General features: G+C 39.7%; 1 protein-coding gene across 2 annotated transcripts; it reads left to right on the top strand.

Moving 5' to 3' along the window:
- The first annotated feature begins 2,200 nt into the window (after positions 1–2,200).
- seh1l (SEH1-like) lies at positions 2,201–11,421 on the top strand. Of its 2 annotated transcripts, none has more exons than XM_080768021.1 (9): positions 2,201–2,393; positions 4,293–4,343; positions 4,465–4,611; positions 5,981–6,192; positions 8,350–8,448; positions 8,547–8,687; positions 8,939–9,093; positions 9,361–9,514; positions 11,065–11,421. In XM_080768021.1, the coding sequence occupies exons 1-9, from the start codon at positions 2,283–2,285 to the stop codon at positions 11,240–11,242; spliced, it is 1,248 nt and encodes a 415-aa protein (XP_080624147.1). In that variant the 5' UTR covers positions 2,201–2,282; the 3' UTR covers positions 11,243–11,421. The 2 variants fall into 2 exon arrangements, with proteins under 2 accessions (XP_080624147.1, XP_080624148.1); XM_080768022.1 differs by lacking the exon at positions 11,065–11,421 and adding an exon at positions 10,568–11,058.
- The last annotated feature ends 1,694 nt before the right edge of the window (positions 11,422–13,115 follow it).

Below are 13,115 nucleotides of genomic sequence, written 5' to 3'. Positions count from 1 at the left end.
TTAAGAAAGTTTTATTTTTTTTAAAGGGAAAAACGTGTATGGGAAAATGAGGGGGAGTCTACAGGGACCAGTTTTGAATTGCAGCCGTCCATAGGTGCTCTTTGAGAGCGGTTTTGAAGGAGTCTAGGGATTCACATTTCTTAATTGCTGTTGGTATAGGTATAGGGCGTTCCACGGCATAGGAGCGAAATTAATTTAATCCCTTGTTTGAGCCGAATCTGGGTTGCACATGGTTTGTTGAACTCCCTATGGTGTTGTGAGTGTGTTCTTTCTTGACATTAAGGGCGTTTGAGGTGCTGTGGTACCAAGAGGTGCATGCCTAGTCGAAGAAACCTTGTATAAGGGCCCCTGTTATTTATTAAATTATATTAAACCTTTTAAGAGTATGGATTGTATATTTTTTCCAGTCTTATCTGTAATTTCCGTCTGAGCTGACCTTCAAAATATCCTATGCACTACAAATAAAGTCTATTCTATTGATACGTACCACCATCTCCACTTTTCTCTCTGCCTCTCTCCTGGTCCTCCTTCCTTTAGTCCATCCACACATCTGGCGGCTGGCTTCATTCTCCCTCTTGTCTGTTTCCCTCTGAAACACACAAAATTGTGTGTTTAACACCTTTCCCTCCCACAGAAAGTTGTTAAATACTCATATCCGGTCTACAAAGGGCCTATAACAGTACTGTGAAAGCAAGCTGGGAACGACGCAAAAAGTATTTATTTAAAGACCTTATAAGCGTCGTACAAAGCCAACTTGAGTTGTGACAAATCATGACAACAAACACAAATAATTACAAATAATAATAATTATTTGTTCGGCCCGAATAAATGTGTTTGTTGTCATGATTTGTCACAACTCGAGTAGTCTTTGTACGACGCTTAAAAGGTCTTTAAATAAATACTTTTTTAAATGTCTATGAGGAAAATGAACGGGGAATCATTTCCTGGGCCCTGGTAGGGGGCGGGACTGCCACGCTCTATAACAAAGTAAGAGAACAATAAAAGTCAACCTAAACAAAACAGCAGTGGTAATCATTACTAATCTAAAACATTTAGTACAATAACAATACACTGTCCTGTGTTGATTTTGACAGCAAATTGTGATGTAGTTTTAGTCAGTCTGGAAAGTTTTAGTTGACTAAATGCCATAAGATTTTAGTCAACTAAATCTAGAGTTGATTTAGTCAGCTACAATATGATGGTGCTGAAATGCCTGAAATAGCAGATTTACAAGATAAACGTGTCACGCTACAGTTGTGACTGTGAGCTTGTAGATCAGCTATATTCGGGGAACGACATCTGCACACAACCTGTTAGAGCTGCCAAGTTTCAGGAAGAGGCAAGAGTGAGGCTTTAGTGTCCTGAAGCGTTTGACCTTCCTTCCTTCCCTAGAAAAAAATCTAAAAATGAATGAGCATATATTTTTATATGCCACATCAACACATTTGTGGATATACTGTATATACGATAGGCTATATATATTTGCTTAAACTGCAATAGAAAAATGATGGCTAGCATATGATGCTGAATAATATATAATAACCCACTTTTGAATAATAGCATTTAACAAAATGAGTGAAAGAGTTGCACCAGGTGAAGAGACACACTGTGTGTGTGTGTGTGTGTGTGTGTGTGTGTGTGTGTGTGTGTGTGTGTGTGTGTGTGTGTGTGTGTGTGTGTGAGTGTGTGAGAGAGACGCAACTTGGCCTGTTGTAGCGCCACCATGAGGCTGATTTGAAAACTGTCAAGTGGCATTTCTTCCTCAGCCTATAGTGGGAATAGGCATGCACACACACACACACACTGACACACACACACACACACACACACACACACACACACACACACACACACACACGAAACTGTCTGTCAGTATATCTATCCATAGTTTTACTTTTAGTCATATAACCTCGCGTCACCAGGCTTTCCATCAGTTTAGCCGTATAGACCAGAGCTAAGTCTGGATGCAAGAGTACAAAAGGACCCCAATGGAAACCATAGGTGGAAAGTGGAAACATGCCAATTGTACTTACTGTACTTCCCTGTGCCTGTCCATATGTAATGTAGCCTTTTACTCATGAGAGTAAAAGTTCAGTGGAGAAAGAAAGGGCTGTGATGCGCATGCGCACATCTAATATCAGCGCCCGCCAACCACAAAAGCAAGAAGCGACCGACACGTGACAGACAGCTTGCCTACTAGTGAAGCTAAAGCTACTAGTGTTTTAGCAAGAGATCTGGGAGGTGATTGGTGATGCTACATAGCTAGTATATTAGCTACAAACATGTTTGTGGCTCGAAGTATTGCAGCAGATCATAAAGATTTAATCCACGATGTGTCGTATGATTTCCATGGCCGGAGAATGGCAACTTGTTCCAGTGACCAAAGTGTCAAGGTACATTATAAACAACCAGTTGCTAACGTTAGCATTATTAGCATTAGCATGTCAATGTTAATTTGATTTTCTCATGACCATTCTCATCTCAACCACCTGATATAATTCCGTCAATGCCTGGGGAAGTTTTATCCGGCTGATGTATCGTTAACCCTGATGTTAGTCTGCTAGCTAATTAGTAGGCAGCATAACAGGTTACTACTTATGCTTTTTTACAATACTGTAGCTCTGGTCCTTTTATTTATATTATTTCCTGTTTTTCATAGAAGTGTATATTTGGCTTTGTACGTCTTTAAATATTCAGATGAATTGAAAATGGAGGACCCTGGTGTAAACAAGTCTTGGTGCTTTTCATGGTCCTCAAAGTAGCAGTTTTTGTATTGACATGTGCTTTCGTTTGAAATGTACCCATTCAAAACAAGTCTGTGTTGACAGTGTCTCTGTCTAGGGCTTTTTACAGTCTATGGTCTAGGCCTAGGGCAATCGAAAGCCCACTCATTAGTAATTAATTTAAAGGCTTAACAGGCAATCTATATAAAACCTAGATTTGTTCACAAACTGATGGTATAAATTGGTTTCAGTCAACACCATTTAGCAATGTGAAAGAAGAACAGTTTACTTTTAGATTGTGTATTTGTTGGCAGTATAATGGTAGAGCTGAGCACAACCTAGCTCTGGTCCATAGCTCTGCCCACACTTATTTCACTTGCAGCTACTTTCAAAATGACGAGCTCAACAAGATCTACCAACCAAATTACTGTATTATCCCATTTTATGTGTACCTATATGCACTTGAGGAATAGAGGGAAGGGAACTGGTAGGGTTTTTTATTTTTTAATATTTAACTGTATAATGCTACTGATGTCTATGTGGAATACTCCTGAAAACAAAGTATTGCATTGTGGAATATGGGTTTGAGCTGACAGGCACTTTTTGATGTCAATCAATCAAGTCACCTTAATTCAAGTGGCAAATGGCAAAAATACTTGTGGTGGGGGGCTCAGAGTGCGTCCACTAAGGAAAGTAGGATTTCTAATTACACAAGCCGCCTTTGTAATAGTGAGTAGGTAAAACGTTTTTTATATTTATGCCGCAGAGGAGAGGCTGGTCTGGGTTTCATGCGAGGGCTAGAAGCAAAGAGTGGCAGAGCCTTAATGCAACAGCAGCAAAGGGCATTAGTGCTATGGTCGCTGCCCGCACAGAATACAAAACTCTGATGCTGGCATTCAAAGCAACCAAAGGTATGGCTCCCCCATATCTTGCAAGTATGATTGAACCCTACAAACCCTCCCGCGCACTCAGATCAGCTAACGCAGGGAAGCTGGAAGTACCCTCACTAAAAACGCCGCGACAACGCTCCACACGTCCCAAACTCTTCTCCCTTCTGGCTCCAAAACTGTGGAATGCACTTCCCATGGCAGTCAGAACTGCAGCATCACTCCCAATCTTCCGCCGTAGTCTGAAAACCCACCTTTTCAGACTCCATCATGGCCCATAGCACTTACTCTACCCTAGATAGCACTTCTGTAGACTTAGATAGCATTTGAAACAGACTTATAGCATGTTATGTAGACGGCACTAGAATTGCATTGTATATAGTCATAGCACGCCATAGTACATATGTATAGCATTGTAGTATATATGTAAAGTTTATACGTATAAATTTCATTATATAGATATTCCACTGTTACTTTCTTAGCTTACACATGTTTCATGATGAATGTTTTTATGTGATGTATTCCCATGCTTTTGTTCTTGCTTAATGTAAGTCGCTCTGGATTAAGAGCGTCTGCTAAATGCCTAAATTGTAAATTGTAAATTGTCTATGGACCGGAGCTAAGCACAGCCACAGATGTGGATGACAGTCACTTTAACATCTGATCATCTGATTACATCCAGGTATGGGACAAAAGTGAGAATGGAGAGTGGCACTGCACAGCTAGCTGGAAGGTAAACTACAAGCTTCAAATTTCAAATGTTTTAATGCATAGTTTGCCATTTTCTTTGCCTCAGTCAGACTTTGGAATTGACTGATTTGACTCTGACAGTAGTCTTTAATATTTCTGTCCAGACGCACAGTGGCTCTGTGTGGAGAGTGACGTGGGCTCATCCAGAGTTTGGACAGGTGCTGGCGTCCTGTTCCTTCGACAGGACAGCTGCCGTCTGGGAGGAGATAGTAGGAGAATCCAATGATAAACAACGAGGACAGAGCCACTGGGTTAGTATGACTTCTGTTAGCGGATTTGAGTGAAAATCAACCGATAATTGACCTATAGCAAAGCCCCTCCCCAAACTGCTATGGTTCAATCACAGCTAAGCATAACATGGGTTAGATAAACCTCTCCACCAATAGTTTTCCTATATGATAAAAATGTTGAAAAAATAAATGTCACACACTTATTTTTCCAGTGCATATGGCAGGCCTTGTTGACGGATTTGGAAGAGATTTTGAAGGTCTGGTTCAAAAAATGAACCAGTATTTAATGTGTAAAATCCATGATATTTACATTGGCATGAATGAGCCCGGCTGTCTAAGTGGGAGAGGGCAGGGCTTAGCTAAAGTTGAATTCCCAGTAGGTTACTTATCAAGCCGATCTTATCGGTCTACTGAACATGATGGGAGCCTACTGAGAACGACAAGCCTCCTCATACCCTCACCTAAACATAACTGCAAGCACGTAGCAGCACGGTCCCAAACTTAACGCATGTTCGCCAACCTTAATCCGGTCAGTTTCGTTTTATAAATGCCAATCGCAACCAGTATGCTCCCAGACTACATGCAGTAGGTCGATAAGATCGGCTTTATAAGTAACCTACTGGGAATTATCCGTTGATAACATTCGAAGCGGGTGCTTCTGTATCCTCTTAAAGCTGCATTGGTCACAGCAGGCCATTTACCTATCCATAAAGATTTGTTATTTCAATTTTTTCCTTTCCGAGAACGATTCCGTTAGATCTGATACCAGCGTGTGCCGTGTAATAAAATAAATCACACTTGTGTGAAGTGAGGGGCACTCTTATCATAGATCAAACATCTAGTGGGGTCAAATAATTACAAATGGATCCTTACAGGTCTGTATCTCGAGTCGGAGTGTACAAATGGAACTCTTGAAATTAAAACCTTTGAGAACCACTCATCTAGGAATAAATAAAAACTCCAATAACACGTTGCAGCTACAAGAATACAAATAATGTAAATAGTACAGTAAGAGCACATGTAACATCAACTGATGAAGCATTCAAAATATTGTAAATGAAATCTGTGATAAATTACATGGTATTGGATTGGCATATAGACTAATATTTAGCCGATATCAGAATTTTGGGCAGTATCTGTATCGGCAGCTTTTCCTGTATGGGTATTAACAACAAAAAAAAGGTGCTGAACTCCGTTTAGTTTCAACAGTGATCAGATTCAACTGTCGGCCACATGATACAATCTGAGTTGATTTAATACAAAACTAGAAAATGTACTGAGACGAGAGTACATGTACAGTATGTTATTGTATTTGCCCGAGTCGTTTACATTTAAGTTAATTTGCTTGGTCTAATCCAAAAATCTCACACTTTTTTCTTTTTTTTTCCAGATAAAGAGGACCACATTGGTGGACAGTAGAACATCAGTGACTGATGTGAAGTTTGCACCCAAACACATGGGCCTCATGTTGACCACATGCTCTGCAGATGGAGTTGTGAGGATCTATGAAGCTCCTGATGTGATGAACCTGAGCCAGTGGTCCCTGCAGCATGAGATCTCCTGCAAACTGAGCTGCAGCTGCATCTCTTGGAACCCCTCTAGGTTAGACCTTTTATATACGTACAGTGCACTATAGATTAGATCAGCGGTCCCCACACTTTTTTGGCCGCACACCACTTGGCCGCACCCAGGGGGGCAGTCAGACGGATATTTTGTGAAGCCACTAAGGAAATGATGGCCACTAATGGCCTGTTGTGGCGCTGTCACTGGACCCAGAAAAACCCATAGCCCCATAGAAGTCCATGTATTTTGGCCCAACTTCACATAGACTGTATTACCTTAATAAACATGGTCATGAATACTTTTTGCTTCCAGTCACTAGTTTAAAGTCTCATTTCTAATGTCATAATATTCTTTTTGGAAAATTATGGTCCCATTTATAAAAAAAAAGACCATAAAGTCGCGCATGTTCTGAGGGGCGTGGCTACCGTAACCGTTACAGTCTATGAACGGGATCCCCCACCCACTCGAGTCAAAATAAAAACCAACGAAGAAGAAGGGGGAAGTCCCGCCTCGTTGTCTGGGCCAGCCAATGGGCCAGCTGGCCTGAACTGGGCCAAAACGGATCTAGAAAGATGGCGACTTCCATTGCAAGGACTGACAGGCTTCATTTTACGTTCACGTTAGACCCGCGGAACGCTTTGTCCATATTTTTTACAGTCTATGGCCGCACCCCACAACACTATAAGTCTCGTTGTATTTGGCTGAAAATAATGCATTTTTTAATATGATTAATGCAAATTATCAAAGAATGTCACTGCACTGAGACATGCAGCTGCTGTATAGACACGCAGCTGCTCTATACATTTCGTTACAACGGTGGTTTACCGGATTTTGCTGTTTGTGCTAATAAAACAACACCATAAAACCACCATTACCCTTTTCATGACACACACCCCCTAGACTACGCACCACAGTTTGGGAACCCCTGGATTAGATGTATTGGAAAGTGTTTGAGATGTTAAAGATGAGTTGAATTATAAAATATGATTTTCAGACTTTTTCTTGGCCATAAAATAGATATATAATTAACAATAGATGGATGCCAACTATGCCAAGTCCCTAAAAGTCCAATCTCACTGACTTCCTGTAGAACAATAATCACACCTGTGTGAAGTGAGGGGCGCTAATATATTAAAGTCTAACTCATGTTGCTATGATTAGGTGATGTAATTGTGATGTAAAATAAACGGTGACAAAACAAACATTAAATTATCTTTATTGTTAATGGCATTTAATGTTTGTTAGGGACAAGATGACATAAATTTTCCCTTCATTGTCGACGTTTTTAAAACCAACAACATTAAACCTGTATATAGGAAAAATGTAATTAAATCAGTTTTTATCATAGCGCAGTGTTACTCCACACTTACCCGATTCATTATGGACAACAGGGCTGCTTCTTTGTTGTGAATTTAGCAATGCACAGTATTTCCCAGCCCTAGTTCTAGAGTTCAATCAAACTTGAGAGCTGGATTATATTTTCTATCAATTTGTGGGAAAATCACCAGTGACTGGTATACTTTCCGTCCAATAACTAATGGTACCCAGCAGTAGTTTTTAACTCTAGCCACCTGGAAACTAACTAATTTTGTCGATACACAGGAACCGAGACGTGAACCAGATGTAAACAAAGGCTGTGTGGGGGTTGATCATATTTTCTTTCCTGTTAAATTATACAATGAGAGGGAGTGAAGATGGCAACCCTTCATTGAATATTTTAATAGGTGCACGCTAACCCCTCCTACATAATGGATAGCACAATAGAAAATTGGAAAGAAAGAAAAGGAACTGAAAGAAAAGGAACTGAGTGTTTTTTCTTTATTTTATTTTTTATTATTTAAAAAAGAATGTCTAACTTACTTAATTCACAACATGTTTGAAGTTTGAGAGCAAGAGTGTTTGTCCTGTTGTCTGTTTTGTTTGTCTGTTCACACTTGTCATTGTTTAACAGTTTTTTGTTTTTTCATGTTTATCAGACTTATGTCTTTTTTATTATACTGTATGTGGAACATTTACATTGCCTGTTTTTTTCATTTTTATTTAACTGAATTACTTATTATCATTGTCTAAATCTGAAATTGTCATACAAAAATGCCTAATAAAAACAGTATTAAAAAAAGAATTATACAATGAGTGACTGCTCTGGGAAATTTAGATTAAATGTTGTTTTTTTTTTTTTATTACACCACCACACAGCTCTCGTGCCCATGCACCAATGATTGCAGTGGGGAGTGATGACAGCAATGTAACATATGGTGGGAAGGTTCAGATATACGAGTACAATGAGAACACAAGGTGAGTTAAGAGTTTCACTCAAGTTCTACAAGTAAATACTACCAATCTGTTTGTTGAAATATTAAAAACGTACTTTATCTCCCACTATCTTTAAAAAGGAAATATGCTAAAGCTGAGACACTGGTGACGGTTACTGATGCTGTGCATGACATTGCATTTGCTCCAAACCTGGGAAGATCTTTTCACGTGCTCGCCATCGCAACCAAAGATGTCAGAATCTTCAAGCTGGTGCCTCTGAGGTAGGCTTACTCAGTTGGTTGACTTGTGTCTGGTGGCCAGTTATGTGTGTGGACTGCCTGATTAAAAACCAGCAGCTGCTGTCACTAGAAACTCAAATGTCATGAACTTGCTGCTCTATGCCATTGGCAGTTGTGTTTCACAACTAAACGTGGAAAGACCTATGCACATGCTCTGATGTAAATAACTAATTGTTTTCCTTCATTTCTGAAGATTAAATAACTAATTCCTAATTCCTGAATCCACCTGACAGAAAGGAGAGCACTTCTACAGGGCCCACAAAGTTTGAGGTACAGATTGTGGCTCAGTTTGACAACCATAACTCCCAGGTGTGGCGAGTGAGCTGGAACATCACCAGCACCTTATTGGCCTCCTCTGGTGATGACGGCTGTGTACGCCTCTGGAAAGGTGAGCATAATGATTGACAGTTGTTCATTGTGGCTGCTGATTCATTTTTATTTTCAGATAAAATTAAGATTCCTCAAAATACAACAAATGGCATTGAATGAGCATCTTTTCCCCATTCAAAGAAACTTAATGTAGTGGATGTGTCACTGTCATTACCTAGTGTTTTTATTACTTTTGCCCAACACAGTTAGCTTATTGGGCAAAGCAATAAGCATATTTAATTAAGATGCTCTGCTATTCAGACTACCACTGTCTCTCATTCTGCAGCAAACTACATGGACAACTGGAAGTGCACAGGCATCCTGAAGGGAGATGGCAGTCCTTTGAGTGGTTCCTCTGGTCAGCCAACCGCCATGAGCACCGTACTGGGCTCTTCCGTTCAGACCTCCCAGAATGTTCTGAATGGGACGTCTGCAGGAAGGTAGGTGGTGTGGTACGCCTGACGCCACTCACCCAACTCAACCAGCAAAGCTGATGTCTCACAATGCCTCACACTGACTGGGACTTGATACAGCCGCTCACTGACAACTATTGGGCCCAAACTGACCCAAGGCTGCACTCATGCAAAGAGCTTGGCTTCTGACTTTCACCAAACAGGCTGTCACCACAAGAGCTGGTGTTCCCTAATCTCACTCTTTTATGTTTTTCTACCATTGCATGTTACAGCGTAAGGTTCAATCCATTTGGTAATTTTAATGTCATTGTTCTGGACTATCAATTTTGTAAATGTAAACTTTGGAAAAGGATGAACAGTAGTTTTGTAGATGTGAATATAGAAATTACTAGAGTATCTAGCCAATGCTAAAATATTGACATCACATATAAACTACATTGCTTTCATTTACATTTTGACTAAACGTAAATGGGCATCACCTTAACCAACCGTTGCCAAACTCTTTGCCGAGTGGAAGAGTGTAATTGGAATCCTATTAACTGACTGCAATAACAGACAAGGAGGACGGAATGAATGCACAAAGTATGAATGTATAAATGGTCATTCATTAGTAGCGATGTATGAAAATGTAATTGAGAGATGTTAAACTAAATTGTGGATAGCTCACAATTTGTATAAAAGTAATGGCATGCATGTAGACAGGATTTATCCTTCAGACAATGAGAATTAAGCTGAAGTTTGTGGCTGTTTTATTTTTTTGATTCAAGCTAAACACCCTTGTGACTTAAGTATGAATGAATGCATCTCACATTCCCTTGCTTGCGGTGCTTGGAATTTACACTGCTCTGCTAAGCAGGATAACTAAAGACTGGGCATTGTTTATTTTTTGTTTTGAGGTTAAATTGATTGCTTTATCCTATTGATATCAACATTGCAACTAAATATACATTTGAAAAAAATGTACTGTAAATGTAAAAAGAAATGTAATATTACTTTGTATAAAGGTGTTCTTGAATAATATCTGCTTGAATTGGTGTTGATTGGAATAATGTGTTATTTTACCGCTTGTTGCATGCACAGGATTGGCAAGAGAAATCCCTATGCCCCTCCCCTGCGGCACCTGACCTCTCCGAAGATATACCAGCATTCTGCATCTTTCTACTAATAATGCCTTCTCTGTATCAGCATGTGCCATTTGTCCTAATGGATTAGAAATGCAAGACCTTGGGTGATGCACACTTTCTACCTGGAGGAGAAGGAGAGGGTATCTTAGCATGAGTGCGGCATGGTTTTGTGCTTTACAGCTGTGAATTTTGTAACAGTTCTTCATATAAACAGCACTTGACCCCTGAAAATAAATCTCACTTATGTCACATTAACTGCTCTCTGTTCAACATGCATCAACAAGTCTTTATTTCCTGTTCTTGGAACATACATTTATCATATAACACTCTTTCAATGTATAATTCCCCTACACTAATTTCCATCTTGCCTCTGTATTACTATGATGGCATTTTCATTTCCCCCTGTCCATGTGTGTCTGTTCTTTCTTGTCACCCATCCCATTGTTACCCCAGGTATTTCTTTCCACCACTGGATCCGCCCAGAGCTGGGTCCAGGTATGGTCTCCTGCTGCCTCCTCCTTCCCTCATAGAGCACTGTGACACTGAGCCCATGCAACCTCAGCAACAGACACCTCTGCACAAACTCTATTCTAGAGCATTGTTACCCTTACCAGAGGCTGAAGGGCAGTGACATTTTCTTTCCCCCAATGTTTTACATTTTCTTGGGTGGGGACATGCAACTCATGTTTTAGTTTGGTGAATATTCCTTCTTTATTTCTTTTTTTACTGTTTATTATACTATGGTGTTTGGTGCACAAAGGTAAACAAGCAATAGCAATACTATGTATGTATAATATTTAGAAGGGAGAACCCTTATACATGCACACAGATTCTATACAAGTATTTTAATACTGGTCTGAGAGAACAGACTGCACCTTTAAATACTATACAGCTTTGTATTCCAATTTCCAATGTTCTGTGTGTGCCCATGATTATTTAATTTAATAATAAAATAAATGACAGGAACATTGGATTTCCAGAAATCTTGATGGTTGAGTCGTCAGTGTGTTTAAAGGAGAATTCCATACTAGAAGATGGAGAGCTCTGGTGGACACTGGACACCCTATGCCCCTCGGTGGGGTAAAGAGGATTTAGCCAAGTAAGTCATACTAGAAGGCTTTCTTACCTTTATTTGTAGTTGTTACGTCCCCACCAAAGAGGTCAAGGTGTTATTTTGTGCAAAAGCTCATTATTGGCCATTTCTCCTACCATAAGCCCTCAATGAATTACATTGAATTGAATGGGGCTATGGGGTGTTGTGCTAATTCGCTTATTTCCATCGCTCAATTTTTATTTATTTATATATATATCCTCTCTTCATAATGTAAATGGTATCCCAAGTTGCACACTACTACTTATTTCGATAGAAATAAGTGAATTAGCACAAAAACCCAACTCCCTTTGAGGGCTTATGGTAGGAGAAATAGCCAATAATGCACTTTTACACAAAATAACACCTGGACCTCTGGTAGGGACGTAACGACTACAAATAAAGGTAATGCCTTATAGTATGGAATTCTTCTTTAATAATAGTAATGTTACATTCTCAATAATCTGGTTAGATTAGAGAGGTCATGAAAGATTTTCTATATAATGGGAGATACTGATGGATATAAAAATAGGATCCATCTTTTATCATGATAACTTTGAAAGGACTGTATAATTAAGAAAACATTGTTAATATCTATAACTTCAATAGCTTAGCAGGGAGACCAATTAATTTAGTAGGTATAAAGTCAATTTACATAGAGAATGTGCTACATGGTTCAGATAATAGTATTTACATCAATATAATTTAGAATAATCAATTGTTGATTCCAAAATAACCCGAAGCTGAACTGAACTTCCGAACTGAACTCCGGACCTGAACTCCTCTTCACAGTATTTGTTCCAGGCTAAATACTGCAGATCACGTCAGATTTGTTGATATAATGTTCATTGGCTCTAGATGTTTCATGTCCGCAATGTCAGATGACAAGACCAGTGTTGGCGCTCTTTCATTAGTGCAACGCCTAGATGATGAGGATGGCGTAGCGACACAGAGTTCATCTTCCTTGGTTCAGTCATTGAAGTCAGGTTGCCCTGGCGTTGCCAGGCAACCTGCAGATAACTTTCCCTGCACTAAACTTTCGGCAGAGAAAGAACGCTCCCTGACTCAGTGAGCAGCTATCTCACTCGGCCAAGGTCATATGCATGTAGACTCAAACCATAATAGACACTTCATTATTGCACGTTTGTGGCTGGTGGCAGACAACATGGAGACTGAATAAGGAGTCAACAAGATATTAAATGGGACAGATGAAAACATATTTTGGCCATAACAATGGATGACATGACATTTAGGATGATTAGGAACAACGCTGTATAAACAGGCCACGAGTAAAATGATGATATGGAGCATAAGGTGACAATATGAATGATCCGGCCTGGGTCAAAGTTCAGGAGAATATGGGAATATGAGACATTGACCACTGGACATTAGTTTGTAAACAGATAAGACCCAT

Source organism: Protomyctophum bolini, assembly GCF_963924005.1.
Source record: "Protomyctophum bolini genome assembly, chromosome: 7".
Classification (NCBI taxonomy): domain Eukaryota; kingdom Metazoa; phylum Chordata; class Actinopteri; order Myctophiformes; family Myctophidae; genus Protomyctophum; species Protomyctophum bolini.
Note: the sequence above shows the minus strand (reverse complement) of the source record. Positions and strands in the feature narration are given on the sequence as shown.